The sequence below is a fragment of the Uloborus diversus genome, chromosome 5 (genome assembly GCF_026930045.1).
Source record: "Uloborus diversus isolate 005 chromosome 5, Udiv.v.3.1, whole genome shotgun sequence".
In the NCBI taxonomy this organism is placed as follows: domain Eukaryota; kingdom Metazoa; phylum Arthropoda; class Arachnida; order Araneae; family Uloboridae; genus Uloborus; species Uloborus diversus.
This window is the reverse complement of record NC_072735.1, coordinates 132,469,222-132,496,977: the sequence shown is the minus strand read 5'-3', so window position 1 is coordinate 132,496,977 and position 27,756 is coordinate 132,469,222. Positions and strand designations below refer to the sequence as shown.

At 31.6% G+C, this 27,756-nt stretch overlaps 1 protein-coding gene across 1 annotated transcript in view; it reads left to right on the top strand.

Moving 5' to 3' along the window:
* LOC129222375 (transmembrane protein 117-like) overlaps positions 1-20,577 on the top strand; it is a 36,427-nt gene extending 15,850 nt beyond the window's left edge. Inside the window, exons 5-8 of the mRNA XM_054856871.1 lie at positions 3,595-3,855; positions 6,836-6,962; positions 8,576-8,731; positions 19,127-20,577. Of these exons, the coding sequence (XP_054712846.1) occupies positions 3,595-3,855; positions 6,836-6,962; positions 8,576-8,731; positions 19,127-19,548 (966 nt within the window). The 3' untranslated portion in view covers positions 19,549-20,577. The remainder of the gene's footprint in view (positions 1-3,594; positions 3,856-6,835; positions 6,963-8,575; positions 8,732-19,126) is intronic.
* Positions 20,578-27,756: the final 7,179 nt, after the last annotated feature.

Genomic DNA, 27,756 nt, shown 5'->3' with positions numbered 1-27,756 from the left:
GACTGTTTATCCAAGACTGCTTTAGGACCTTTATTCAGACCCGCCATTTCAACTTTTTCGATTGTTTAAGGGTTTATACTCAATGTATTTTACATTAAAAAAAATGAACAAATCCTTCATATTTATATGAAAATTCACTAATTGTTCAAAACCACAAGTCAATTGTCCCTCCTGGATTCCCTAATTGTTGGCATGCCTTTCTTACATAAGTTAGTTATTTTTAGATTAAAAGACAGTGTAAGTATTAATCGTCTACACTTAAAGAAGTTTGCTGTAATGAAACTCCATTCTTAGAGGATATTTTTTGAAGAACATAAGAAATATTTTGTTTTACAATAAAGTGGAGATATTGTTCATGCAATATGAAAAATGTACAAAAAGGTGCCACTGCACAGCAGAAAAAGTTTTCAAGCTTTCATTCTTGAACATCAAATGTTAAGAGGAATTTCTTTAGTTAGCAATGCATTGCATCCAAAGGGCAGCATGAGCAATATCTAACACATGACAAACATCAATATACTAGCAAAAATACCCGGCGTTGCCTGGGTCAGTAATAATTGAGAGAAAAAATCGCTACTTTCATTCGTTTTCTATTTTAACTGAAAGAACTCAAAACACCCCGCTTTGATGTGATTCACCCAGAAAAGAAAAATAACAATTAGTATAAAGACCAAAATAGTATTCAGTTAGAAACGAAAGCACAATAGTTATGCAAAAAAATTTGAAGAATTTCCAAAACATAAAATTTCACTTGTTTATAAAGATTTATCATTTTTTTTTTCAAACATAGTCTAAAGCTTTTTCTATATGGCTATTGAAATACAAACGGTTTAAAAAAATGTAGCCGCCCGTAATCCCACTATACTTGCTTTACTTGTTTTGGGAAATTTCAATCATTGTGGGTTCTTGGTGCGATTTAAAATGTTACCAAATTTTCGGTAATCGTTTAGGAATACCTTAGATAATGCTCCCCCTCCCTACTTTGTAAAACTGTCTATTACTAATTATTGTCAAAGAGATATTGTCACCAAATACTGAGATTTTTTGGTGATCATAAAATGATACTAAATATTTTCTTCCGAAATAAGTAGCAAAACTTGGCCAGTGTTTGAAATTGTGAAAAAAGACAAACTAATGGAAGTTTTTGTGTTGTTTATAGATTTGCCTAATTTAGTTAACAGATTATTTTACATTTTAACAAAAGATTTTTAAGATTATTTTAATTGCGATATTTTGGTTACATGTTGAAATGAACCAAAGAAAACAAATGAACAGAGAAACGTTATTACGTAGTTTTTCGCAGCAAAATCAGCTCCAGTTGAACAGATTGCCTTCCGTTGTAATTAAATCGTTATGATTAATTATTACTAAGTTTTTATTTCTATGAAATTAATATATATATATTTATTACTTGATTTCCAATTGTATGTTTGATGCATAAACTCATTTGTAAGTGTAAGTAATAAACTTACGCATATTTTGAAAAGGCTCTTTCTCTCAGAATAGGAAAAAATAGGCTTTTCTGCCTATATGTTAAAGCCCAATTGGTGAAAATATCTTTATGATTGAGAAAAAATCACTTGAAGTCAGCGCATCCAGTGGAATAAAAGTCATTCAATACCGTACAATCACTTTTTCATGACCCGAATTTTGCAGGCCTGTGTAATATTTGACAATAAACACTATCTATTTTCCAACTGTTGCCAAAATCAATTGTCTTTTTACTTTGTTCTGTTATCGATTATTGACATAGATGAGGATAAAAATCCTAAGAAAGCAATAAATGTCATGCTTGCTCCAGAGAGGCCTTGATTCAAAATTTACATAATGATTACTTTTAATATTGCTGCTGTAAGGCAACGAATTTTCGAAACAATGGGTTTAATCTTTAATCGTTTGATGTGGAAATTACATGACATTTACTGTTTTCGATCACGACGTTTTTAAACTAAGTTTTTTAGCAATAAATTATAGCCTAAGTTGTTCCCTGATAATGTAGCTATCTAGGGTGAAAAAATGGTTAAAATCCGTTCAGTAGTTTTGAAGGTTACCCCAGACATCCGGACAGAGAAGTAGACCTTTATGTATAAAGATTATCTCACTGGATCAGGTAAAGGCTTATTCTATGTAATTCGAGTACTTGACTGCTTTTCTAAGACAAAAATTTTGTTTGAATTGCACAAATACATCAAATGAGAGTTTATATGCAATGTTATTAGAGAGATGTTACTGTTTGAAGGGAAAATACCAATGAAAGTTAGTGCAGTCAACCCTCTTTTATCACAGTTCAGTTTCCATTTCAGCCTCTCCCACAATTAGTGAATTTCCACGAAATAGGTGTTTTTTCTTTTCCAGCAAATGTTTTCCTAGTTAGATCATAGAATATTTATGACCTTTTAAATACATCAAAAAAAAAAAAAAAAGTTAGAGCCTTATAGAGAGGAAATAACATTACAGTTGTATTATCACATAACATATTACACAAAATATGTGAAAATAATACTTTGTTAGACATTATTACAAATATCATATTTTCACATTGTTAGTATTGTGCATTGAACTATGCAGACACACAGAGTTCTTACACAGTATCATGTGTAACATGTTTGAAGATGCAATAAGTTCAAATAAGTGACAATATCCCCCCCCCCCTGACCTCTGCATTATTTCCCTATTGAAAGTACTGTTTTCTGTTTGAAAAGCAAGAAGTTGAAGGTTATTTACAAATATTTATCCTCTTTCAATAATACGGTGATATGCACTCCCCAGTAAGCCTTTAACGGTTGAAAGCAGATAGTGATACTTGACACTTTCTGCGGCATTTTTTTAAATCTGCACTCCTTCCACTGACTCTACTATAGGCCCATCTGACTCGTCTGTAGCGCTAAGAACTTGCCTTATTTAAAATCAATATTTTGTTACTTTTTTAAAGGAAAGCATTAACTGTAGACCATTATAAAAGCTAATGAATAAATTTGAAAGAAAGAAAATACTCTATAGAGCGAAGCTGCGACTGACGAACTGGCGAGGAATAACAGTATACATTTTATTCAATAGCTAAACCAGGGAAAGATAACTTTCATGTTAAAATCTATTTCATGAAATTACAGAAGCAGAAATAAAAAAACCCTCAATTACCATCTTTCTAATTAAATAACTTTGCTGAGTTTATATTTTTTTGTATTTGAATTCAATTTTTTTAATTATTAATTCATAGCAATAACTTGGTTTCTTTTTCTTTGGTCTAAAAATCATAAATATTTATTGTTTCATGGAAACCAATGATTGGCAACCAAATTTTATGTGATTGAATTACTATGTAAATATAATATTGTATGAATATTCAAATATGCCAGTAACTGGCATATTTGAACATTTTTCAACTGAAAACAACCGAGTTGCTTTCGGTTGAAAAATGTACTATAACAAAGCATAGCAAAAGCTTCTTATTTAAGATAAATACCTTTGTCCTGTACAGTAAAGTAAGAAATAACAACATCAAAAAGCACTAATTAATCTACAGTTTGCTTTTTGACGTTATTTTTTACTTTGCTTCTTATTTATTTGTACAATATGATTTTCTCTTCTGTTTAGGTTACAGACATGATGCTTCAAGATAATTTATATCCAAACTGGGCTCGCCCATACAGAGTATTCTGGAGATCTCATGGTCGCATTCGAATCACAATATTTTGGGCAGGTTCTGTTATCATGACAGCATTAGTAGTTACTCTTATAGTTAGTGATCACATTAGTTGGGATAACTTAAATAGGGATTTTGTAGCTACCACTGAACTTTCTAGAGCTTTCCTAGCATCTTTCATACTTGTTATGGATTTACTTATTGTGATGCAAGTAAGTATATTTAAATTAAAAATTTCATATGTTTAAATTGCTTATGTTATGATCAAATTATTTGATGTACAGTAAAACCCTCTACTGCAGACACTAACGGGACAAATTTTTTTGTTCGCAATAGAGGGTTGTCTGCAGGACAGGGGTTTAATAATGTTATTTGCCTTGGAATCGGGGAATTGAAAATTGACTGCATGAGAGGCATGTCCGCATTTGAGGGGTGTCCGTTAGGAGAGGTTTTACTGTATTTAAATACATTTTATAATATCAAATGGTACACTGAGTAGTGTAAGTTCAAAGGCAATGCATTTTCAACTTCACAAAGAAGAAAAACTAAAATTAACCACTTCGTCCTCATGTGTCCAATGATTAATTGTAGCTATTTTCTGCTCAGCACCATTCTGCAAAACCTAACTACTTTACCAAAAAAAAAAAAAAAAAGACTGACCTGCATTGTTATGCATTTTGTGGAATTCTATTCTAGCAAATAAAGATTAAAATTCTTTGACATCTGTATAAATTTTATTTATGTTTATTAATGAAAAAGTAATCTTGATGTAGTAAAAAATGTCATAAAAATTTGCAAGGAAAGGTGCTTGTTCTCTTTCAACTTTTTTTCCCATTGGGAAAAGATAAGTTTGCACAATATGCAATACCATGTAAATAAGATCATTTTTATTAGCAAAAGAATAGTTAGCTCTGAAATATTTGAGACTCACAGATGCCGTAATTTTTTGAAATAATAAGGTTAAAGTATGTATGCGTGCATAAATTTTCTTGAGCTTTCTGTATGTTCATTATATATAATTTCAAAACTGTCAGTGTTAAGCCAAGGATATTCTCTTTTCTCCTTCTACCTCCCCATAGAGGAATGACATCCAATTATCCAAGCGTTCCTTTGGATCTTTTGCAGAGCTTGAAGTAGGACTTGTATTCCAAGCTTTCAAAAATTTTTCATCAAAGTATGACTCAACCATAGGATAGAGAATAGATGCGCATTTATCTGTTGTTACTCCCAAAGTTTCGAGAGCTCTTAAATATGATTCAAGTTTATCATAGAGAGATATTGGCAACAACTTTTGGTTGGACTGCACAAATATAATTACTTTTAGCAACTCCCATACATAAACTTCCACCAAAATGTCCTCTCTTCGAAAACAAGTTTTTAAGCAATCGACATCCTTCGAATACTTTTCTCCTGTTAGTGGAAAACTTTTCACTACCACTCTTGCTCTGGAACCAATGACAGTGGCTTGCACTAAATATTGAAATTTATTTTCTGGAGCAATGTCAGAATCTTTATCAATATGTTCAAGTTGGCTCCAAAATGGCAGCCAGTCTTTCAAATCGTCACCAAACTGTCGAAATTGTAATTTGGGCAATGTGAACTTTTTCTTTGAGTTATTAGCTTCTGGAATTTGCTGCTGTATCACATACGGATTATTAGCTTGTGCTTGAACTCTTGCCAACTCCAGATCATCATTCAGTTTTATTTTTTCGACCTCGAATTCTCGCTCTTGAATCTTTAATTTTTCCTCTAATTAGAATTCTTGTTGTTTGCTGTCATTATTTAATTTTATATTTTCTAACTTGAATTCTTGTTGTTGTATTTTAATTCTCTCCACTACAGTTTTTTCAAAAACTTCTTCAAAATTTGGATCTTTTTGTATTTTTCACTATTCAAAATTATTTCTTTCAAATCTGAGATTTTTGTCGTTGGTGACACATTTTCACCAATTTCTTCAGCCAGAAGTTTTAAATCTTCTTTCTTGAATCCTTTCACAGATAAAAACATATTGACAAGTTTAGGCTTAGGATCCTGTCTTACGCACACCAAAATGCTAGAGCAACCGGAAATTTCACCAAAATCTCTACTAGTTTTAAAATATAATTTTTGTTGAGCGTTGTGAAAGTTAAAGAGCTTTTTTTAGGCGTACATATACAATTCTGAATCCCAGGTTCAACAGAGAAGATTTTAAAATAAAATCCATTACGCCTATGTACAAAATCAAACTCTTAATTTTATTTTTCTTTGAACAACTCTTACAATGCCAGATGCTAAGTTTTTCATATAAATTTTATTACAAGGCATTCACTTGTTACATTGCCATATTTTTATCTTTAAATGTAATTATATTTTAAAAGGTTTTACAACCGCTGTTGCCACCTTTAATCTATCAAACTTAACATGGAGGGAAAAAAGTCTGATTAGTAAGGATGTATTTATTGTTCATAAACAAACGGATCAAAACGAATAACAATTTTAAATGAACGGTACAATCCTAAAAAGTGAACCATGGTTCTTTTGAACGGAGAATGGTTTCGAACATTGCACTGGAAGTACATTTGTTTCAGTTTGTTCTTCATTCATTTTTGCTTATATTATTCTCTTCTCTGCTATGTAAAAAAGAATTTGGCATCACTTGCTCTTTTGATTATTTTCGCCACCTTATTTATATGCCAATAAATCAATGAATAAGGCTTTCTAATTTTTACAGCCTACTCTATAGGTTTTAAAAATATTTATGATTTCATTAATTTATAATTTTTAATAATTTATGTTGATTATTTTTTTTAACTTTTAAAAATTTAAATAACATTTTTAAATGAGCAAAGTTGTTGAGCAAACGAACGAGTTCAAAGAACAGGTAAAAGAAATGAATAAGTCCAATGAATGGGTAAAAGAAATGAATGATCCTCAATTAATGATCATTAAAAAGAAAGAAATTGCCCATGCCTACGGATTAGTAAATAGACATGATGCTGTCTCATTGCATCCATGACTGTACTACAGAATGTCTGTGGAAGAAAAGTAAGTGTTACGGCCCTTAAAAGCATTTCTTGCATTTCAGGAACACGGAAACCGAACAAAGCCAAAAATCACTTTAGATTTTTATCAAAATGGGTTTATTGTTAATACACTGCTTTGAATATATCATTCTAATTATTTTTTGCTTTAATGATTAGTTTTTTTTTTCAGGATTGGGATTTTCCTCATTTTGTTTGTGACTTAGATGTTAAGCTTCCTGGACTTCATGCAGCTTCTTTTAAATTTAATCTTTTTCAGAAGTATGTTAATATGCCTGATGTTAGCATTCATGTCACAGGCAAGTTTCTCTTTACTAATACAATGAATGAAATTGTGATTGTTTTAATCAAGCCATTTTCTTAGTATATATATACACTGCATAAGATTTATACTAAATCCATAACTGTTTTTATGAAATTTTTTAGCAGATTTAAATCTGCTATTGATTATGACAGTAAAAGTTTTACTTATTGCATTGTAATCTATTGAAATCACATGTAGTTAAAATATGGAAAAACTTTAATTATTAGTCAGCTTACTTGAAGCTACATCCATATTAAAAGTTCTTCTGAACTAAGCTGCATAATGCAGGGTCATCTGTGTTGGCTGCAGTCACAACCACTGCAATTTCATTTAAGAGGTAACTTATATGCTCAGGACATGCATAGAAACTATGTGTTGACTTTGTGATTTAATAGTCAATGTACTCATGCTTGCATCTGAATTTGGCTTGATATGTGGATATTATTGTTTGTACTTACTTTATAATATCAGTAACTAAAAGAAAAAAAAAGTTAAACCAGATTCATCATAGTAGTAGTAGTGTTCCAAGCCAGAAAAAAATCTTGAAACTGCCACCCTTGTCCATCTTTCTTCAAGTTTCGATGGGTATTCAATGTTAATGTCAAAAACACAGAAACAGAGCAAATTTGCCGCCGTTCAGATGTTGTTGCCTGGGACAAGGACTCCCCTCCTCAGAACCGGCACTGGTAAATTAGCATTCTGGTGCCATATTAAGTTAATTCGCAACTCCAATAAACTATAGGGGGCCCTAGAGCCACTGTCTAATGGCGGATGAAAAAGGTAAAACAGACACGCTGTAAATTATAACTTGCTTTGACGCTTAGTGAATGACTAATTTTTCATTGTGTTTATGAGAAGCTTTCTTTTTTATTCTTCTGAAATTACATTACACCATAAATTGTCTGAGGCCTGTAATTTACCCCAAAGAAAACACATGGAAGGGAATGTTTTACCTTTTTCTTTACTATTATTAATCACCGCAAGGTAGCGTATTCAAGCTCTGGAGTAGCGAATAGCTGATAGAGGGTTTTGGGAGGTTCAACCCCCCTGAAATTTGCCAGAAAGGTTACCTTTATGTTTATAATTAAAAAATTTCTCCCCTCTTTTTTTCGTTTGCATCGTAGTTCATTTCCAATCAATTTTAAATGGACGTTGCCTTAGATGTTCTCTGTTCTGTCATGAAAATGAAGGCTGGACATTTTTTACAAAAAACAGGATGTAAAATATACCTTACTCTTATTTATTTGTTTGTTTGTGAGATGTGGGAGGCAAAAAATAAGAACTTATTTTAAAACTAATTTATGGCTATAGTCCCTTGGCAGTTGCAGTTTCGATTTTGAAATAGCAATCATTTTAATAATATTTCATTTGATTGCGCATAATCATGTAGGTTCATTTTGTAATAAAAATAACTTATTTCTGATTGGCAAATTATCCATTTCTGAAAATGCAAACTTTCAAAAATTTTTTAATAAATTGTTAGTACTCAATTCAATTTTCTGCCGATAAAATTGTTTCAACATTTAACTGTTTGTATCATTCCTCACTTTTACTTCTGTTTTAAATATTTTTATGCTTGTTAAAATGTTATAATTTCATTTGTAACAGGTAAATGGTTCAACTACAGCATCATAGTTTTTGTTATGATACTTGATCTTAACATGTGGAAAAATCAAATATTCTACAGTCCACCAGAATATGGTCAATATATTGGACCTGACCACAAAGTTTACTCAATTCCAGATGAGGATATATTTTCCTCAAGTAAGTTATTTCTAGTATTCTACCTCAACTTTTTTAGGTAATGTACTAGCCGTCTTTGGTGACTAGCTGTACTGTATCACCCTCACATAGGTGTCCCAATATGATGATTTTATGGGAAGTCACTGTGATCAGTAATTAAATGTTCTTATTTGGCAAATTTTGCTGACGATTCGGCAAATTTTGAGACAATGTTGAAAAACTCAAGTTCTTTTTTCTTTTTAGTTCCTTTTACATAGGGTCTGGTGGGGTAAAGTGGTCATAAAATCGTAGGTTTTCAACTTAGGTGGATAATAAATACAACAAATTCTTTAAACACTTCAACTTTTTCTGTTGTTATTTTACATTGCATTATTAAAGAACACGGTACATTGAATTTTAAGAAGAAAAATATTGATTTTAGTAGTTTTATAGCATTTTCTTTTCCCTATGTTTTTATGACCACTTTACCCCATGGGGTGGGGGAAAGTGGTCATAGCATGGGGTAAAGTGGTCATAGTTAAAAATAGATGCAAAACCATTATAAATAACCCTAATACTTGTATATTTTGGCTATATTTATAGTTACAAGTATATTTACGAGTACAGGCGTGTATACACGAATATATACGTGTCGTGTGTTATACACGAATAAACACCTTCCTATATGAGTAGATACATGTATACATCAGATACATGCATGCACATGCCTACTCAAGTATACTCAAGTATATGACATATATACGAGTATATAAGCATCTATTCGTGATTACCTACAGGAGTGTATACGTGTCTACATGAGTACATACGTGTCATAGGTATATACATGTCATGTGTATACACGTGTCACGTGTATATACGAGTATATACGCGTATAAACGAATATCATATGCGCGTATACACTTGTATCTCGAGAAAATACGTGCATACTTGAGTATATAAGTGTGAAGTAGACGTATGTACGCATATATAAGTGTACATACATACATATACGGGTATACACGAGTTAATTCGTGGATACATCCAGTGAGTCTTTGGTACGTGTCTACTCATAATATATATAATATGGAAGCACGAGTATGTACGCATGTATATGTGTAAACACGATTATATACCTGTATAAACATATATACGTACATTTACGTGTATACACCAATACATGTATGTATACACGAGAATATACGCTTATATAGATTTCGGCCTACAGAGTGATTCTAAGCTCTTGAGCAAAAATCAAAGATGTGTGAGAGGGGAGGATAAGAAGCAAAGAATCATGAGGAAGTTATAATCACTGACGCGCTACATGCACACATAGCCAGAAACTGATGGATGCAAAGCAATGCACAAATTTGTTGCACAAAGATTATTTTACCTTACATTTTAGTTTTTAAGAAATATTTAGAGCAGTTGTTAGAAGTTACGGCCTGTAATATCTCACGCATCACAACAAAGGCGCAGCGGCTGATGAAAGTTTTTCAAAAGTCTCGTTACTGCAACAAAGAGTGATCTGTGAATACGACGCATGTATTACTGCTGCAGGCTGCAAATTTCTTCAATCGCTTTAAAACTTTCCTATTCCTATTCAGAGTCACAACTGACTACAACTGTATTTATGTCGAGGACTGCATACTAAGTGCCACCGATAGGTGGCAGCACCATCACCGGATCGAACAGTTAATGAGAATTTAGAACTAGTCCAGGAGCTAGTAGCTACCTGGTGCTAGCACCCCCAGAGGTATCGTTTCATTTGGAGGACATTGAGACCACGAGCATATTTAACGTCGCCCAGTCCCCTTTAATGACGACGGTGGGTCTTCAACCATCGAGGTTCGAACCCAGGACCCTCCGGCCCCGAATCCGACACTCTACCGATCGGGCTACCACGGCCCGAAAACTTTCCTAAGACCTAAAATGTTGTGTAAAATTCTTTGTGTAATAAATTTGTCACTTTTTTTGCATCCATCAGTTTCTGACTTTGCGTGCATGTAGCGTGTCAGCATTGTGTTTGTGACCATATGTTCCTTATGATTCTTGCTTCTTATCCTCCCCTCTAACAACTTTTAATAATTTGCTCAAGAGTTTAAACTCACCATGTATGCTTGTATTTCTTATGCTTGTATGTGAGTGTCTACTCGAATACGTACGCGTATATACGTGTCTACCTGAGTATATAAGTGTTCTTATATATACGAGTATAAACGAGCATATGCGTGTATAGTAGAATGTGTAGCTTTATGGATACAAAATACTTGTAGATACCCATATACGTATTTTTTGGCGCATTCATGTGAACACGAGTATATAGGCGTATATATACGCATATACTCGTATATTTAACCCCATTTACTGTAAAAACAATACATATTAAGTAAAATTAATATTTAATTTGTGTCTGTCTTATACTTAAAGATTAAGTGACATTAGAAGAACAATATTCGTTAAGCCTAATATTATGACCACTTTACCCCATCTTACTCAAATTGTTCTAAAAAATTATCTAAAATAGATTCAGTTAACTGCTAATGAGTAAGAGTTCTTGAGACATGTAGGAAGCTTCCTGTGCAGTCAATCTGTTCCTAATTCTAACAAACAAAATTTCCCAAGGAAGTTAAAAAAGGTGTTTAGATTTTAAAATTTTTCATATTCACGCAAAATATTTTTTTTACCTAGTAAAATTTGGCCAGTTGTAAAATTTTGTATTCAAAATGTAGTTTCTAACTGCCCTACTCTAAAATAAAATTTTCACATTCATTCGAACATTTATTTCCAAGTTATAGCCATTTATTTGACGTATGACCACTTTACCCCATTGACCACTTTCCCCCACCAGACCCTAGTAAATGAAATATTGTAATTGTGAAAAAAGTTTCCACCTTCGCCTAAATTTCCATTTTGTTTATTCCTGAATGAATGCTAAGTTTTTTCGACCTAACCTCATTAGCATATGTGCCTAAGAAGGTATGAACAGTCAAAGTGATCATTTTGACAATCAATGAGTTAATTATTGCGAGTTTTCTTATGACCTCTGTATGTGTGTATGTATCAGGGTTCGTACGGGTCATGGAAATCCTGGAAAGTCATGGAAAAAAAATAACAGAATTTCCGACCTGGAAAAGTCATGGAAAATTGAAATTTTCATTGAAAGTCATGGAAATTTATTTCAAGTCATGGAAAAATGTCTTGGACATAGAGAAAGGAACAGTAGCTAAAAGAGCATTAAAAATCTTGAGTGATTTTACAGTATAGCACATAAAAGCTATTGAAAGTGGAAAATTGAACGTTCCAAAAATCAAATCTGAATTTTGAAATCTCATTGCATCCACTTCTGTCGCAGCCGCTTGCCATTTTTTGCGATGTGATTTTATTGCCTGGACTTATTTTGAATTTTCTGTTATTTTCAACACTTCTTATGTTTCATATTCTGTAGTAGCAAAATTTCACGTTCTTAGTTTTGCCATGCCCACTCAAAAAAAAAAAAAAAAAAGCAATTCAATTGCATGCAAGTTCGATTCCATCACTCGTAAGGACTTTATTATTAAATGTATCAGAGTTTATCTTAATTTGTTGAATGTTTTAGAAAAGAAAGATCTTAAGTCAGACGATAGAATACAGAAATAGAGGAATTTTAATGCTCTAAAACAGTAGTTCCCAATCCCAACATACGGCACGCAAAACTAATCCATGCGACCCACTACTACGTTCAATGTCAAGAATTAAACATGTTCTGGAATTTCTGAACCTATTAATTTATATGCATTTGAAAATATGCAAATTTGTAAACAAAACAAATATACTTTTGAATCAGAAGATTGATTCATTACTGAATGTTTTTTTCAAAAAAGATCTGGTTTAAAAACATAAAAAGAACTAAACTATGTGGCTTTACTTTAAAGAACCAAAATACTGTCAAGTTACGTGGATGATTAAAGGCACTGTTGACACTAAATGGTAACTTTTGAAGCAAATTTATTGAAACTTAGTGATGACCTTTGTCCCATTCAGTATCATTCTGCCTGTTTTTTAAAAAAATATCAGACATTTAAGCATCATCATATTTGTTTCACTGCCTTTTTACTTTAGGAAAATTTATATGATGAAGACAAATAAGAATAGTTTAGTTTTTTAAGTGTGCACTTATATTTTTTCCATTACGAGTAAGTGCTTAGTGAGGCTGTGGCATTCATATACTAGACGTTTTGCTAATGCTCATTTCAAAATATTACCAAGTTTGAGATTAAATAGTGCTATTCTCTTCATGTAACGAGTCATGAAAATTTTCATTGAAGTCATGAAAAAGTCTTGGAAAAGTCATGGAATTTTTTCATCCAAATAGAGTATGAACCCTGATGTATGTACTTGTGTACATACATACTATGGAACTCACATAACAGAAAAACAGTACGCCTTAGAAAGTTGAAATTTGTATGTGGACAAAGGTCTATAGTTGGAGCAAACCTAACCTGGCCGTATACAATACGCCTAGACAGGGGTGGCATTTCACAACATTTCATTTTTTTTGGGGGGGGGGGTAGAGTTTTTTAAACATGAATTTTCTCAGTATGGAATAAAATATGAGTACATTTTTTTAAAGTAAGGTCAATAAAGAAATTCAAATTTCAATTTCCACACTTTTAATTTATTTTATAGTAAACTGTAAGAGAAAATATCTTGATACTGCCGTTTCTAAAGTAAATTTTTAATGTAAAACTTTTGGAATCCAGAAGAAAAGGAAATCTTGGTACTATATTCCATCAATATCCAGTGGCATGCTCTTGGCAGTAGTGCTGAAGATGAAAGTCTTGCTTGTCCCATCATGCACCAAAAAAAAAAAAAAATTCTCTAACCTTCTGAGCAGGGCCGCCGTTTGGGGGGGGGGGGACACCGGACCTATAGTACCGGGGCCCGGAGCTCTGGGGGGGCCCGTAAAGTAATGAAACAGTTTTTCCAATAATAATGTTAATAATTTCTCGAAAAAAATTAAGCTTTTGTTCATGAAGCGCTAAGCTGAAATCAACCTGACCACTGGAATTTTGCAACGCAAACTTTTCTTCTCCCGCTACAAAAACTCGTTAAGTCAATTTTTCCGCGCGATCAGCGTTGCCTAGGAATCTACCTTGGCTAGCTGCACGCTGTTTGTCCACTCGGCACATGTTGATGCGACCAATGGTCGCGACATCGCGACGGGTAGGCGGATAGCGGCCTGGGAAACCACTGCTGTCAAGAACCACAAGACAATGCAAGCCAGCGTTTAGCAATGCGCTGTCGGTTACAATGCAATCCGCAAGGAGAGTCGGTTCGAAATCTCATTTTCTTGCGATTCGTGAAAGACGTAGTATTTCGAATGTGCTTTGATTTTGTTTTCACGGTAATCTACGATCTCGCTTGACGCGTGTTTTAATTTACGTGTTAGAGAAAGTTTTACTGCAGGTCTTGGTCAAAATGTCCTACAAACACAAATCAGGGGCTGAAAAGAAAAGGCTCCGAGCTGAAAAAGAAAAAAAAAAGTGCTATTGGCAGGCAAGAGATTACTAATTTTTTTCAATCCTCTGCTTGTTTTTCTGTTCAACCGTTATTTTCTGGAACAACTGAACTGGAATCAAATCAACCAACTACTTCAGCGTTTGAAATAACTGAAGAAAATTCTCTGGGCTCCGAAATTAATGAAAGTAGAGGAGAAAATGTAAATCAGCTGGATTTAACTAATAATGCAAATCTGAACGATCCTGAAGTGCAACCAGTATTTTCTGAAACAACTGAACTGGAATCAAATGAACCAATTACATCAGCGATTGAAATAACTCAAGAAGATTCTCTAGGCTCCAAATTTGATGAAAATAGAAGTGAAAATATAAGTCAACTGGATTCAACTAGCAATGCAAATCTGAGTGATCCTGCAGAATGGCCGGACTTTATAAATGATACTCTTCGCTCAGAAATAATAAAAATTGGAGCTCCAAATTTTAATAAACTGTCTGCAGTTAAGTTTCCACGAGACCTAAACAAGCAACAGTTTCAAAAGAAGCTTCTATACAGCAAAAGCTCAAACCAAAGAGAAGAATTGCAGCGAGACTGGCTTGTATGGAGTTCTATGAATCAAGCACTTTACTGTTTCCCCTGCTTTTTATTTAAAAACTCCATTTCTAGTAAAGGCAATAGCAGTCTTGCGAAGAAAAGTGGTTTTTCACCAGCTCAAGTGCCTTGGAAAAAATGTTATTCTCGATTTCCCTCACATGAAGAAAGTGCAGGACATAAGAATTGCTATGTTTCGTGGAAATCTTTGGAGCAGTCTCTGGCTGGGAAGGGTATTGACAGCAACATCCAAACTCTGATAATGTGCGAGACAGAAAGATGGAAAGCAATTCTTAAAAGAATAATTGATGTTACACTTCATCTCGCTTCTCGAGGTCTCCCCTTCAGAGGAGATAATTCCCACATAGGGCATGTGAGCAACGGAAACTTTTTAGGATGTTTAGAATTGATAAGCCATTATGATGAAATAACTAGAGATCATCTGAACAAAATTAAACTTGAACAGGAACGTGGGGAAAGCAAAAAACATACGCATTATCTGTCATGGCAGAGCCAAAATGAATTTATTTCCTTATGTGGTGATCAGGTTTTGAAATTAATTCTTGCAGAACGTGAAAAGACAATTTATTATGCTATCATAGCTGATGCAACACCAGATGTAAGTCATCAAGAACAGAATGTATTGATATTAAGGTATCTTTCTTTCTCATCAGATAAGAATTTGTTTGAAATTCAGGAGAGATTTATTGAATTTCTGAATTTCTCAAAAAAAAACGGGATTTGATATTGCTCAGGAATTGTTGAATTGCCTTAAAAAGCATGCGATTCCATTAGAGGATTGCAGGGGACAAGTATTCGACAATGGGTCGAATATGAAGGGCGCTGTGAAAGGAGTCAAGAGCCGAATTCTAAACGAAAACCCACTTGCTCTATTTTCACCTTGTGGGGCCCACTCGTTAAATTTAACTGGAGTAAATGCTGCAAAGATGTGTCCTCAAATAATGACATTCTTTGGTTCTGTGCAAGCATTATTTGTACTCTTTGCAGCCAGTCCTTCCAGATGGTCCATTCTTTTAGAAGAGATACCAATTTCTCTCATGGCATTATCAGAAACGCGCTGGAGTTCTCGCATTGACGCTGTTCGACCCATCTCCTTGCACCGTCCAGGATTATTGAAAGCTCTCGATCGTTTGTGTGATGAACTACAATTAACCGAGAAGGCCTTCAGTGAAGCTCGAGCATTAAGAAAATACTTTAGCTCTTTTGAGAGCATGCTTATGTCAGCTTTCTGGTTAAAAGTGCTGTCATGTATTGACGAACGAAACGTGATTATCCAAACACGTGGAATTTCCCTGGATGTGGAACTGAACCTTCTAAATGATATCCATAAAGATCTCCAAAAGTTAAGGGATGGTTGGCCTGCAATTTTTCAAGAAACAAAATTGGTTTCTGAAGCCATGGACTTGGAGATCGAATTTTCAAATTCAAAAAAACGAACAAAAAAGAGAAAAGTATTTTTTGACGAAGGAGCAGAAGTTGAAGAAGAAGCAATGCATCAAAGTACTGAACTCTTACCCGGTGAATATAAATTTCGAACAGAAGTAATTTTTACAGTTTTGGACTTTATTATAATTGATATAAATACTCGTTTTGAAGAAATGAAAGAAATTTGTTCTCTATTTAAACCAATACTGAAATATATGTCCTTAGATGATGAAGAAGTGCAAAAGTTGTCTGCATGCTTGTCATCAAAGTATGCAATCGACTTAAATAGTCAACTTGGAAATGAGATTATTCACATTAGAAACATTCATTCGTCAGTGTTTAATGAAGTAACTGAACTTTCTCCCCTAGTGCTTTTGAATGAGATTTACAACAGAAAGCTTCAAACAATATTTCCTAACATATGTATTGCCCTTCGCATATTCTGCACTCTCCCCTTGACTGTCGCCCAAGCTGAAAGGGCATTTAGTAAATTGGGAAATCGAATTAAAACATGGACTAGATCAGCAATTGGACAAGACAGACTAAATTCGCTAGCTATTCTTGGCATTGAGCACCAGTTGGCAGCACAAGTGGATTTTAATTCAGTCATACACGAGTTTGCGACAAAAAAAGTACGTAGGGTGAGAATATGTTAGTGAATGTTACTGACAAAAAAAAACCCCACTAAATGTCCATTCTGTAATCCAGACAGGTATATCTATATTCGTTAGAAGTTAAAGTTATGGAAACGTATGTAAGTTAATTTAAATATAAATTTAAAATCTCATGTTCGGAGAGATTATATGTATATGTTATTTTCGATTATTAATTTATATTTACTCTAGAAACTCAATACTTTCTCCTGACTGTGGATTATCTAAGTCAAATGTAATATGTATGTGTGGTGATAAATTCAGCATTTATTTCAATGATATTTCGACTTATAATATCATTACGGCACCATTGTTCGGCTTTAATTTTTACGTCTAGAGCTTTTTATTTCGTAATTCGGATTTTTTTTTCCCTTCGTTCATCCGGCTTCGCCTTACTGAACATTCATAATTCACAATCATGTAACTTCACTTATCTCAAACATGACAAATTATCCAATTTTTACCGCATGAAGTTACTGTATTTGAAAACATATTTTATAAAAGATGATTAAATTTTAAATTAACATTAAAATTAAAAAAAAAAAAACTATCGGCAACTAAACAATTGAACATCACATATGAATGCAATTTTAAACTACTCATTTTGAAGTTAATAAGTGTGTGAGTGAAAGGAAATGAAGCGCGACAGTTAAAAAAAGGAATGGGGGTGCGGGGGTCATGGGGGGGGGGGCCCGGAATGAAAATTGGTACCGGGCCCCATTGCTGGTAGCGGCGGCCCTGCTTCTGAGACACGAAAATGATCTTTCACAATTACCTGAGTTGATTGGAATCGGTGAAAAATAATTGAAGCTACAAAGTTATGTTAGAAAAGGCATCTTAAAAATTTTTCTCTTTAAAAAAACCATCGCAAGTTTAAAATTTGTGCTCTAGTGTTCATTTTTCATCATTGAAGTACACTGGCTCTTCACAAAACAATCCTTTTTGCTTCGTTCAACAACTTTTACATGTAACTGAAATATTTTATTTATTTTGTTCAATAACCTGCACATATAATATTGAACTTAGATTTATCACTAAATCTTGTGTTAATTTCATTAGAAACTGAACCAATCTATTATTTGATGCAAAATATTGAGCCAATCATATGACTTTGCATCATCATGTGGATTTTTGTTACTTTTTAAAATTTTTTTTTAAATGGGTCCAATAATTCCAAATTAACAAGAAGCTCTTAATAGGAGCTCAATCAAGAGTTCTGGCTTTAACTTTTGAAGACCATTTTGTACCTCTCAGTTAAAGAGCACCCAGCAAAAGTATTTGTTGATGCACGAATTTTTTTCAAAAATAGCTTGTCTTTTGTAAGAAGTTTCCATGAAAGTATACAGTGTATTGAATTGCTCAAACATGCCTCTTAACAGAAGGAATCAATGTTCACTCACTAACTGAACGTACATTTAAAATATAAGCGCAACAATGAACTCAAAATACCAAAGAACTTCTCGTAAAAATCGGGCCAGTCACACCTCTGTACTGCCCTTTCACATTGGAAGCAGAAGCATCATCTTAACATTAGACTTACAAGTATGTGGCGTTTAACCCATATGAGGAAATTTCTTCTTTAGTTGAAACAAACTTATTCTCCATCTGTTTTTTACTCTGGAAGTTCTGAAAATGATTCATGAATTTCTAAGTTATTATCCAAATAGCGAAAAACAGTTGCTCGTGTCTGGACAGGTCTCGAGTTTAATCAACTTTTACTAAAGATCATCTGCAGATCCTTTTTTTTTTTAAATTTCCTATTGCATATGGTCACCAATTCGCGCATTATGTAAATTGAATTTCCTGATTTCTTAATATTCTGCGCAAAGTATTTGGGGGTGCAACCTCCCCCTCTTGCTCCCCATATTTGCCGCCCCTGGCCTAGACTAATAAGTTTCTGCCACACGGAAATAATTCCTCAGTAAATCATTAATATTTTTAAAAACTTCATTTCTGTACAAAAAATTGCAAATAATTTTAGAACTAAGAAACAAGTCATAATTATTCAATTGAAACATCACATTTTGCCTTTTTAAGGAACAATAATGACAAGCTTAATTTTATATAATTTGTTACAGTAATTAGTGATTGGTTACATTTTCAGCTGAACAAAATAGACTTTTTATTATTGTACATCTATCATTTATCGTTTAGAAAGATGCATAAAAATGTTTAATATTAATTTTTGTTAAAAGTAATTAATTTCATTAAAAGTTTAAGACGGTCAACAACTTTATATTCTTTTTCATAGAAAATTACAGCCAGTGGACCTATGAAATAAGAAGTACACAGATTGATCCAGCTACTAATAGGACTCTTCTTGAAGGAGATATTTCTATGAATTCTCGATACTTAGGCTATCCTCTATCTGTCAAAGGAATGGCTTTCATGCCATCTCTCATAGGCTTTGCTATGTTCGGAATTCTAACCTATCTGTATGGTAGGTTTGCACCTCCTGCTGAAAGACAGACATACGGTCGGGGAAGGAAGCGAAAAAGAGAAGTTCCCCGAAGCAGTTGGCGTCGGGAAAGGGGAAATCGCTGCACTCACTACCTTATACATAATAAAGACAAATATCCTGAGGAGAAAAAGAAGGGCAATCAGCTTGCTGAGTTAATAGTTGCCTGGGAGGAGAATGTAGGAGCTACAAAGCAATGTGAAAAACCCTTATGACATACATAGTTTGTATTGACTTATGCCTAGCTTAATAGTGTGCTGCTGTATTTGTGACAAATTTTTGGATTATTTTCCCAGCATGTTGCTTATGCAAAAACTGAGTTTGATTTCGGGCACAATCAAAACATTCACTTATTTGTAACAAATTTTTTGCATTGGGAATGCAGGATAACGCAATTGCTTCAGTTTGACAATGTAAATTTATCATAGTTAGAATTATCCATACATCTGAACCATATGCACTAATTATTAATTTTAACCAGTTTAATATTTTGTAGCTATCTTATCAAAAAATGGTAATGCTGGTTGATATCTGCAAGGTTTGCATAAGTAAGTATTGTCATAATCAGGACTCGGGTGTTGATAATAAATGTATTTTTTACTAATTTCTGTTGTTTTTCCCCTCCCCTCTTTTTAATGGGCAGTATTTGATTTTCTAGGACATTTTTGCACTTTTAGTTCAAAAACGAGTTTGGAAAAGTTAGTTTAGAAAAGAGGCATTGAATCTTGCTAATAAAATGCCTGCGTAAAGTATTTTGATTATTTCTTTAAATGGGAGAGGGGGGGGGGTCATTTGCGTAATCACATTGTCCTCAGTATTTTATATTGATTATATTGATTGTTGATATTTTGTCTTAAATTTTAACATCAGAAAAATAATTTTTTACAAAATCTTAAGCCTCTAAAAAATAATATCCTCAAACATTCTATAAACATGAAAAGAAAAAAAAATCTGCAATTTTCCCTTTTAAATTTTAGATAGTGAGCTGTAAAGAGGACAGTAACCAAGGATACAGGATTTTTAAAACAATTTGTTAGGTACAACTAAAGTTTTACTCTTTTAACATTGTTATTCATTTTTAAATTAACAAAAAAAAAAAAAAAAAAACCTTTTAAATTAAATCAAAATGTCGAAGCTTTGTATTTGAAATGATTTTAAATAAAAAAAAAAGATTGTCACTGAATTTAATAATATTTAAAATTCAATCTTTTATTTGAAGCTTTGTATTTAGTTTGTTGTTCACCTTTTACTACGTAAGGATTTCTAAAAAATTTCTTGATACTATGATTTCATATCATTGCACTTCTTATTTTTTTATTTTTTATTGTGCTTGTGCAATATTTTGTTCTTAATGTGCCTAGCATTTGTGTTTAAAATGAAAATTGGCCTTAGCTTTGTGTATCTCGTGTTTTAAAATTCTTACATAACAATTTTCTTTTTTAATTAAAATTCTTTTCAAACAATGTTGTCTTCCATTTTAAGAAGCCATCAAGTGTTTTTAAAGTTATTAATGGAAAAAAAAATTGTTAATTAAAAAATGAAGTAGTATATAGATTTACTTATGTTTATTATAATTAAATGTAATTTTATTCTTGATTGCTTTACCAGTTCATAAGCAACATGCTGTGCTTAGTGTTTTCAAATGCCAATTTCCTATGTCCAAATAATTGAATATTAGTATAAACTATATTTGTGTTGTCACAACAATGTAAAAAATATCACAGACAGGTAGTTTTTTGAGAAAGGAAGTGATATATATATATAAATATCTATATATACAAATATGCTTGAAAATATATAAATGATAATGTATTTTATCTGCAGGTTTGTGGACTTTTTTAAGTGTTTGTTATGTTAAGCTTTAATGTGTTGGACTCCATTTTTATGAGAAAGTATTTTCATAATTACTCTGCCTTGTATAAAATCAGAGTATAAGTCTATGGAGAATATTATCCCACATATGAAATATCCTCAAGTATTTATAGCTCCTTCTCTTTCTAGTCTTTTGAGGAACGATGAATTTATTGATATATAGGAATTCATTTGTGTTACGAAATTTGATAGTCTAGTCATATGTTTCTGTTATGTAGTTAACCTGTTTCATTTTTTAGTTTTATAATAATTTATTTTTACTACTAAAAAGGCCAACCTTTATTATTTAAGTTATAATTTATTAAACTTATAATGCATCTGATAAAATATATGCTTATAATTAATATTTTATTTTTGTAACTTTTTTTTCTTTCTTTTGTTATGCTTATCAAGTGCCCTATTTCAGCCAAATTGTTAAAATCATCTTTTATTAAATTTTACTTTGAAGTAAAATCAATAATATGTATTTATCAATATTTTAATTCAAAAGTCAGTATGAACCAAATCATGCTACTTGGTTGATTTTTGTGTTATAAATTATGATTTTATTTAAAAAAGAAATTCATAGAAACTGTTTTTAGCATCAACTGAGGTGCTGAAATGTTTGTGTGCAATTTACATATGATGTCACTTCTTCAAGTGCTAGTGCTGTGGAAAAAGTTTTTGGCAAAAGTTTTATATAATTACGGATAAGCTAATTAGTACTTTGCTGTTTGGTGAATTTCTTTGTGACTATTAATTAAGAGTGTCATTAAGAAAGACAATTCTTTAAAAATTGAAAGTGGAATTCATTCAATAACTGCATTGGTAATTAAAAAAAAAAGATCCATAGCAGAACTCTAAAAAGTGAAAGCTCATTAAAATAAGGAAGGTTTTTTCTCCAAACTTTCACAACTATGCATTATTTTCTTTTTCTTTTTTATTTATTTATTTATTTTTTTTTTTGAAAAATAATTTTAAAAATAACTCTTTGATGCATTTATACTAAAAAGTTCCTTTTCCTGTTAAATTCCAATGTAATCTTGAGAACTTTTAGGGTTGGCCTCTTAGAAATAAAAACACAGTTCTGCATGCGCTCCCCCTCCTTGAAACTAGCTGTGATGGAAATAAATATATTTTAGTGTTTCAATAATTTTGGTATTGAAGTTTGGATAACTTGTGTGGTATCTTCTGTCATTTGTTGCAAGTTCAGTCTTTTTATGAATTATTTTATGTTATTGCTTTTTATAGCACTTAAATGCATTTATGGGAAGCTATCAGTTTGTAAAAAGGTAACACATACACATTTGTAATGATTTATGTGTATTTAGTAATTAATGAGCAGCACTGTGTGAGACATAGTAAATTTTATTTGCTTTCACTGCCATTTAAAAATGTATTTTAACTGTCTCTGTTTAAGCAATTTTCTTTTATCTGTTCGACTATGATTTATGTGCTGAAAAAGAAACTTTTGTTATTAATTTTAACTTCTGAAAATATTGAATACATTATTAAATATTTCGCAGTAAGTTACCGCCCTAAGCCAGGGCTAAGGCAGAAATACTTAAAATACACCACCAGCTCAGTTATTCCATCATGATGGAATAACTGAGCTGGTGGTGTATTTTAAACATTATTAAATAGTTTTTCTTTTTGAATGTGTTTTAATGATAATTACTGCACTTTTAGCAGTGCCTTTACACTAACACAAATAATTTTTTATTTTTCTTTATGAAACTGTTCATTGATATTTAAAGATAAAATATACTCGCTTCCTCAAATAATAGTTTAAAATGTTATAGCTTTTTGAGTTCATATGTGCTAGAAAGTTTTCTTTTAAATGTTTTTAAGTAATTTTTATTTATTTCTCATGTAGCAGGTTGGTGGGACATGAAAATTTCTAAGAATAAATTTGATTAGAAATTAGTCAGTATTTACCTTACTGATCAATCTCTCCAGCAACATAAGAGTAAAATAGAAGAATAGGTTTGGTGCAATTCTTGACATAATAGATTTGGGGGAATCAGTACCCCTGCATACGCATAAAGTTAAATTGGTAAACTTTATGTACCTTTTTCTCAAAGTTTTCATGATAAAAACTTAAAATCTTCAGTATTTCCAAGAGATATTTAAGCGTCTACTGAAGTGAAATTTAAAAAAAATTCTGTTTATTTAAAAATTTGTAAAATTTAAATTAATAGTCACTTTTTAATTGAAAAAAAAAATATTTTGACCATAAAAATAGCTGTTTAAGAAAATTGTGAGTCCTAAAGCAAAAATTTCACTTCAGTATAATTATGAACATATAAAATGTGGTGAAATTTTCAAAGTATTATGTATAGTAGTTTTCTAGAAAAAAATAACAAATGAGTTTTTAAAATTTGTTTTGAGAAAATCTGGTTTGAAAGTTGGATTGTACGTACATTTTAATACATTTGTGCCCCATTTAAATTGAGTTACTTTTAATCTACATAGAAACATGAATTCTGTGTCCCCTAAAAGCTCTTGCTTTGAATATCTTAATTATATATTTTTAAGGTTTTAGGTAACCCCTTGAGGAAAAATTTGCCATTGCTGTTTTTCTAAACAATGCAACTGTAAAATGAACCAGAACATTAATATTTCAAAAGTTTTTTTCCATGGTAACTCATTTTGTGACAATTCATTATGAATTTGAATTAATCTACATTGATTAAAATTAGGTCTAAATGTTGTTTTTAACGTTATGTTATTGTTCTATAAAGTGGATTGTGGATATTTTTTCACTTAGATTATCATTTATTTCCTGATGTATCTTATTACTTATGTCTTCGTCATACTCTTCTGTTTTATGCGCATCCAGCATGTAGTTTGTAAAAAAGATGGCTTTTGTAATAATAATTTTGCAAGAAATTACAAGCATTTAGGTGAAAAATCTTTTTGAACTGAATGCTTAATGACGAACGGCCCAAACAATTTAATTTGGTAACTGAAGAGAATGCAACTTCTTTAAAATTTTTCTTTTCATTCTTTTTCACACCACTCACTGCGCAGTAAGAAAAACACTAGTGTTATGAGGTGAAATCTAAATTGGAGATTCACTAAACATAGGCAATGGCATTTTTTCCATTAAATAAATAAACCTTTTAAATTTCTCACTGTCAGTTTAAGTTTGTCCCACATATAATACAAAAAATATGGTATAGTTTTAGCAAAAATTGCATCAAAAATGAAATGCTATAAGAATATTTAAAAACAATTCTTCGCAACAATTTATAAGTGTTTGTATGTCAAATAAAGTAATTAGCCAGAAGAGAGGTATGCTACAGGGTGGCGACAGATCAGGGAGATCAGGGAAAAATCAGGTAAATATCAGGGAGTTTTGAAAAAATAACAAAAAATCAGGGAAAATTGATTTTATGAAGAAAAAAAAATTTTTTTTATTAAGTACTCCAATTCCCTACGCATTTTCCGCCAATTATCTGTTCAAAAAAAAGTAAAATTAATGAGGTGCGATTATACACTGCCGCATATTTGTGCATCTTTTTTCCTCAACGTAAAAGTATTGGATCTTGCTTATTAACCACAGGATGAACTTCCTAAGATTGCTTCTGTGTCTGTTAGGTTGTTTATTTTACCTTAGCTTGAAATTTCCTTTTACGCTTTCAATGTCACGTAAAATAAACAACCATACAGGCAAAGAGGAAGCCATCATTAATGTCTTAGCTCCGTTGCCTTTATTCCATTGTCTCGAAGTAATTAAGTTCTGTAATCACGATTTCAAGAAGAAATCTTTGGTTTTTGAATTAATACTATAAAAACTTAAAAATTATTACTTCTTTGGGTTTTTAATTTAATTGCTAAAATTGAACTTTCAATAAAAAAAAACTTTGTTTTTTGCCGTTATACTTTTTGCTGTCACCGCAGATTATAAAGGTTTTCTTTTCTTCAGACTTAAGTGATTCTTTAATTTTGTAACCAAGTTGTATTCTTCTTTTATATATTTTGATATTAACTAATTGCTTTTTTCCCCCCTTGCATTCAAAGTTGTTTGTTACAAAAGCAATCTAAGATTTCTTTTTCGTTACATACTGAAATCATTTGAAATAGAGTTAACTTGTGAACTTAAGTAAATATCTTTATTTTTTTATTGTTAAAATGCTGTATTCATTCATTAAAACCTATATTCTTGATTAGAGAAAAGCTCCCTACGAATGGATGTCAAATGATTTCATCTGTTTTGCATAAATATGTCAATTAGTTATATAAGAATAACTACATTACTTCTATTCTTTCACTATTACTTGTTATTCTTGCAACAATTATTATACTGTTTGAAAACTTAGTTCAAAATAATTTCAATTACTTTTTAGTCCTATCATAAATACATATGTTTTTAAGAGTAATTTTAATAGTTTCTTAAAATTCTTATGTTAAGTGGTTTCTGGAAGTAAAGTATTTTTTTTTTTAATTTTCTATAATCTTTTCATGTATAAAAATTTAATATACTGTTTTGTAGGTTTTTCTTTCCTTCCAAAAAAAAAATTGTCTTTTTTTTTAAAACCATTTTATTAAAAAGGTAGCATCTTTTTAAAATATATCTTTAGTTCAACAACTTTACACAACTTAAAACGTTTAAAATACTGCATTTAATACAAACATACAATGGATTTTAAGTAGAGCAAAGAAAGAAAACCATTATCATTGGTAATGTAAATCAGGGAAATTTGGTGAACTTAATCAGGGAAAAGTCAGGGAACTTTTTTTCACAGTTCCTGTCGCCACCCTGTGCTATATTCTTACAATAAAATAAAAATAAACAGTTGTGGGTGTCATAAAAGATTGGGAACCATTGGTTTATCTTTAAGAACTAATGGTTTTTTTAAAACTGTCTATTTAAAATGATCAGAAATTTGTTCATATAGTTTTGAAATAGATTTTTTTATTTTGAATTATTTAACTAGAAAATATTTAGTTTAGGTGCTTTAAGGTTGTATATGGTTAAATTTTGCTTTCTGGCAGTTATAGTCTGCCCACTATTGCTATGGAATTGGCAAACGGCAGAGAGGAGACTATCTTTATGAGGGGAAAAGGAAAACAATATATGTGCATGTTTCAATGTGACTGCACCTAATTTAGAGTTTGACAAACATTTGCAAAAGCTGGCACCCCTTAAAACTAATATATGCGTCCATTTTTGCCTGTAAACTCGATGTTAGCCTTTCCATTTCATTGGTGGTTCAAACATTTTATGAAACATACTGTGACTTTTGCATTTGCTTTGTTGGTGCAAACTTTCTGTAATGTAAAATTTAGTATAGAAGGTTTGCATTAAGAAAGTTATGAATCTGCTTATCAAAATTTATTTATTTTTTAAACAAAACTAGTAGTAAACTTTTCTTAGTATAAATAAATTCAAAAGCTTTGATTTCAGTACAATTGAAAATGATTTTGCTACAGGAAAACTTTTCATATACTTCTGGACTTATGATATTTATTATTTATTGTGTTATATTTTGTGATATTTACTCTTATACTGGATATTTTGAACTAATGCTATTCGTATTAGTAATGTTATTGCCTTTTGTACTTGTTAAAATTTAATTATATACATAAGCCAAAGTTGTGTGTTCCAGAAGAGAATATGAATTCTAAAGTATTGATTGTTGAAATTACAAGAAAGTCGTCATGCATAACATGTTTTGTATTCAATTTATTCTTGCAAAAAAATACATCCAAAAGATAAGAAGTCTTTATGAATGATTTCTTCAAATTTTCTTCTCTTCTAAGTAGGGAAAAACTTTGGTTATTTACCCTGTGATGGCTTTATGCATAGTATCATAGCCTTGTATTTACTCCCACAAAAGAAAAGAGCCTATTGGGTGCAAAACTGACTGCAAAAAAAAAAAAAAAAAAAAAAGTTAAAAGGTAACAAAATGGTGTTGATAAATTTCCATTTTTCAACCCCTTTTTTAATTTTCTGAAAAGGAAAATTCCATCTTTTTTTGAGGTCTGTTGTGTTTCACATTTGTTTTGAAAGACACTTTTTGAAGATCTTAAGCATTAAAGTTCAATTTTCATAATGTATACCACATTAAAGCTTACACGTAGCATGTCAACATGTGCTTTGCCAAAAATTGCAAGCTGTTTTTAAAATTTCAATCCTTTTGCATCTTGTATGTATTTCAATTGTTTTAGAAGGTGAAAGTCATTTTAATTTATGTTATCTTAATTCGACTTATTTCATTTCTTATTTAAATAATTTAATTTTTAACATGGTTTTTGTTATGAAATAATTATTGTTGCTTGAAAATAACGTAAACCTTGCTTCATGTCTGAAATCTTCAGATTTCTGTTTGTAGCTTTTTTGGTTTTTGACCACTCTCATTCCTAATGAAAGAAAATAAAATGACATTTGTTGAATTTTCTCTGGTCCCATTTCATAGAGGATTAGCACTATAGATTGCATATTTCTAGAAGTGAAGGAATTTCTTCACCAAAAATGTATACAACTATTTGGGACATAGCTGTTTGAAACTCTCTAAAACCCATTTATTTAATTTTGCATTTGTGCTAGGGAATTATCGGTTCAG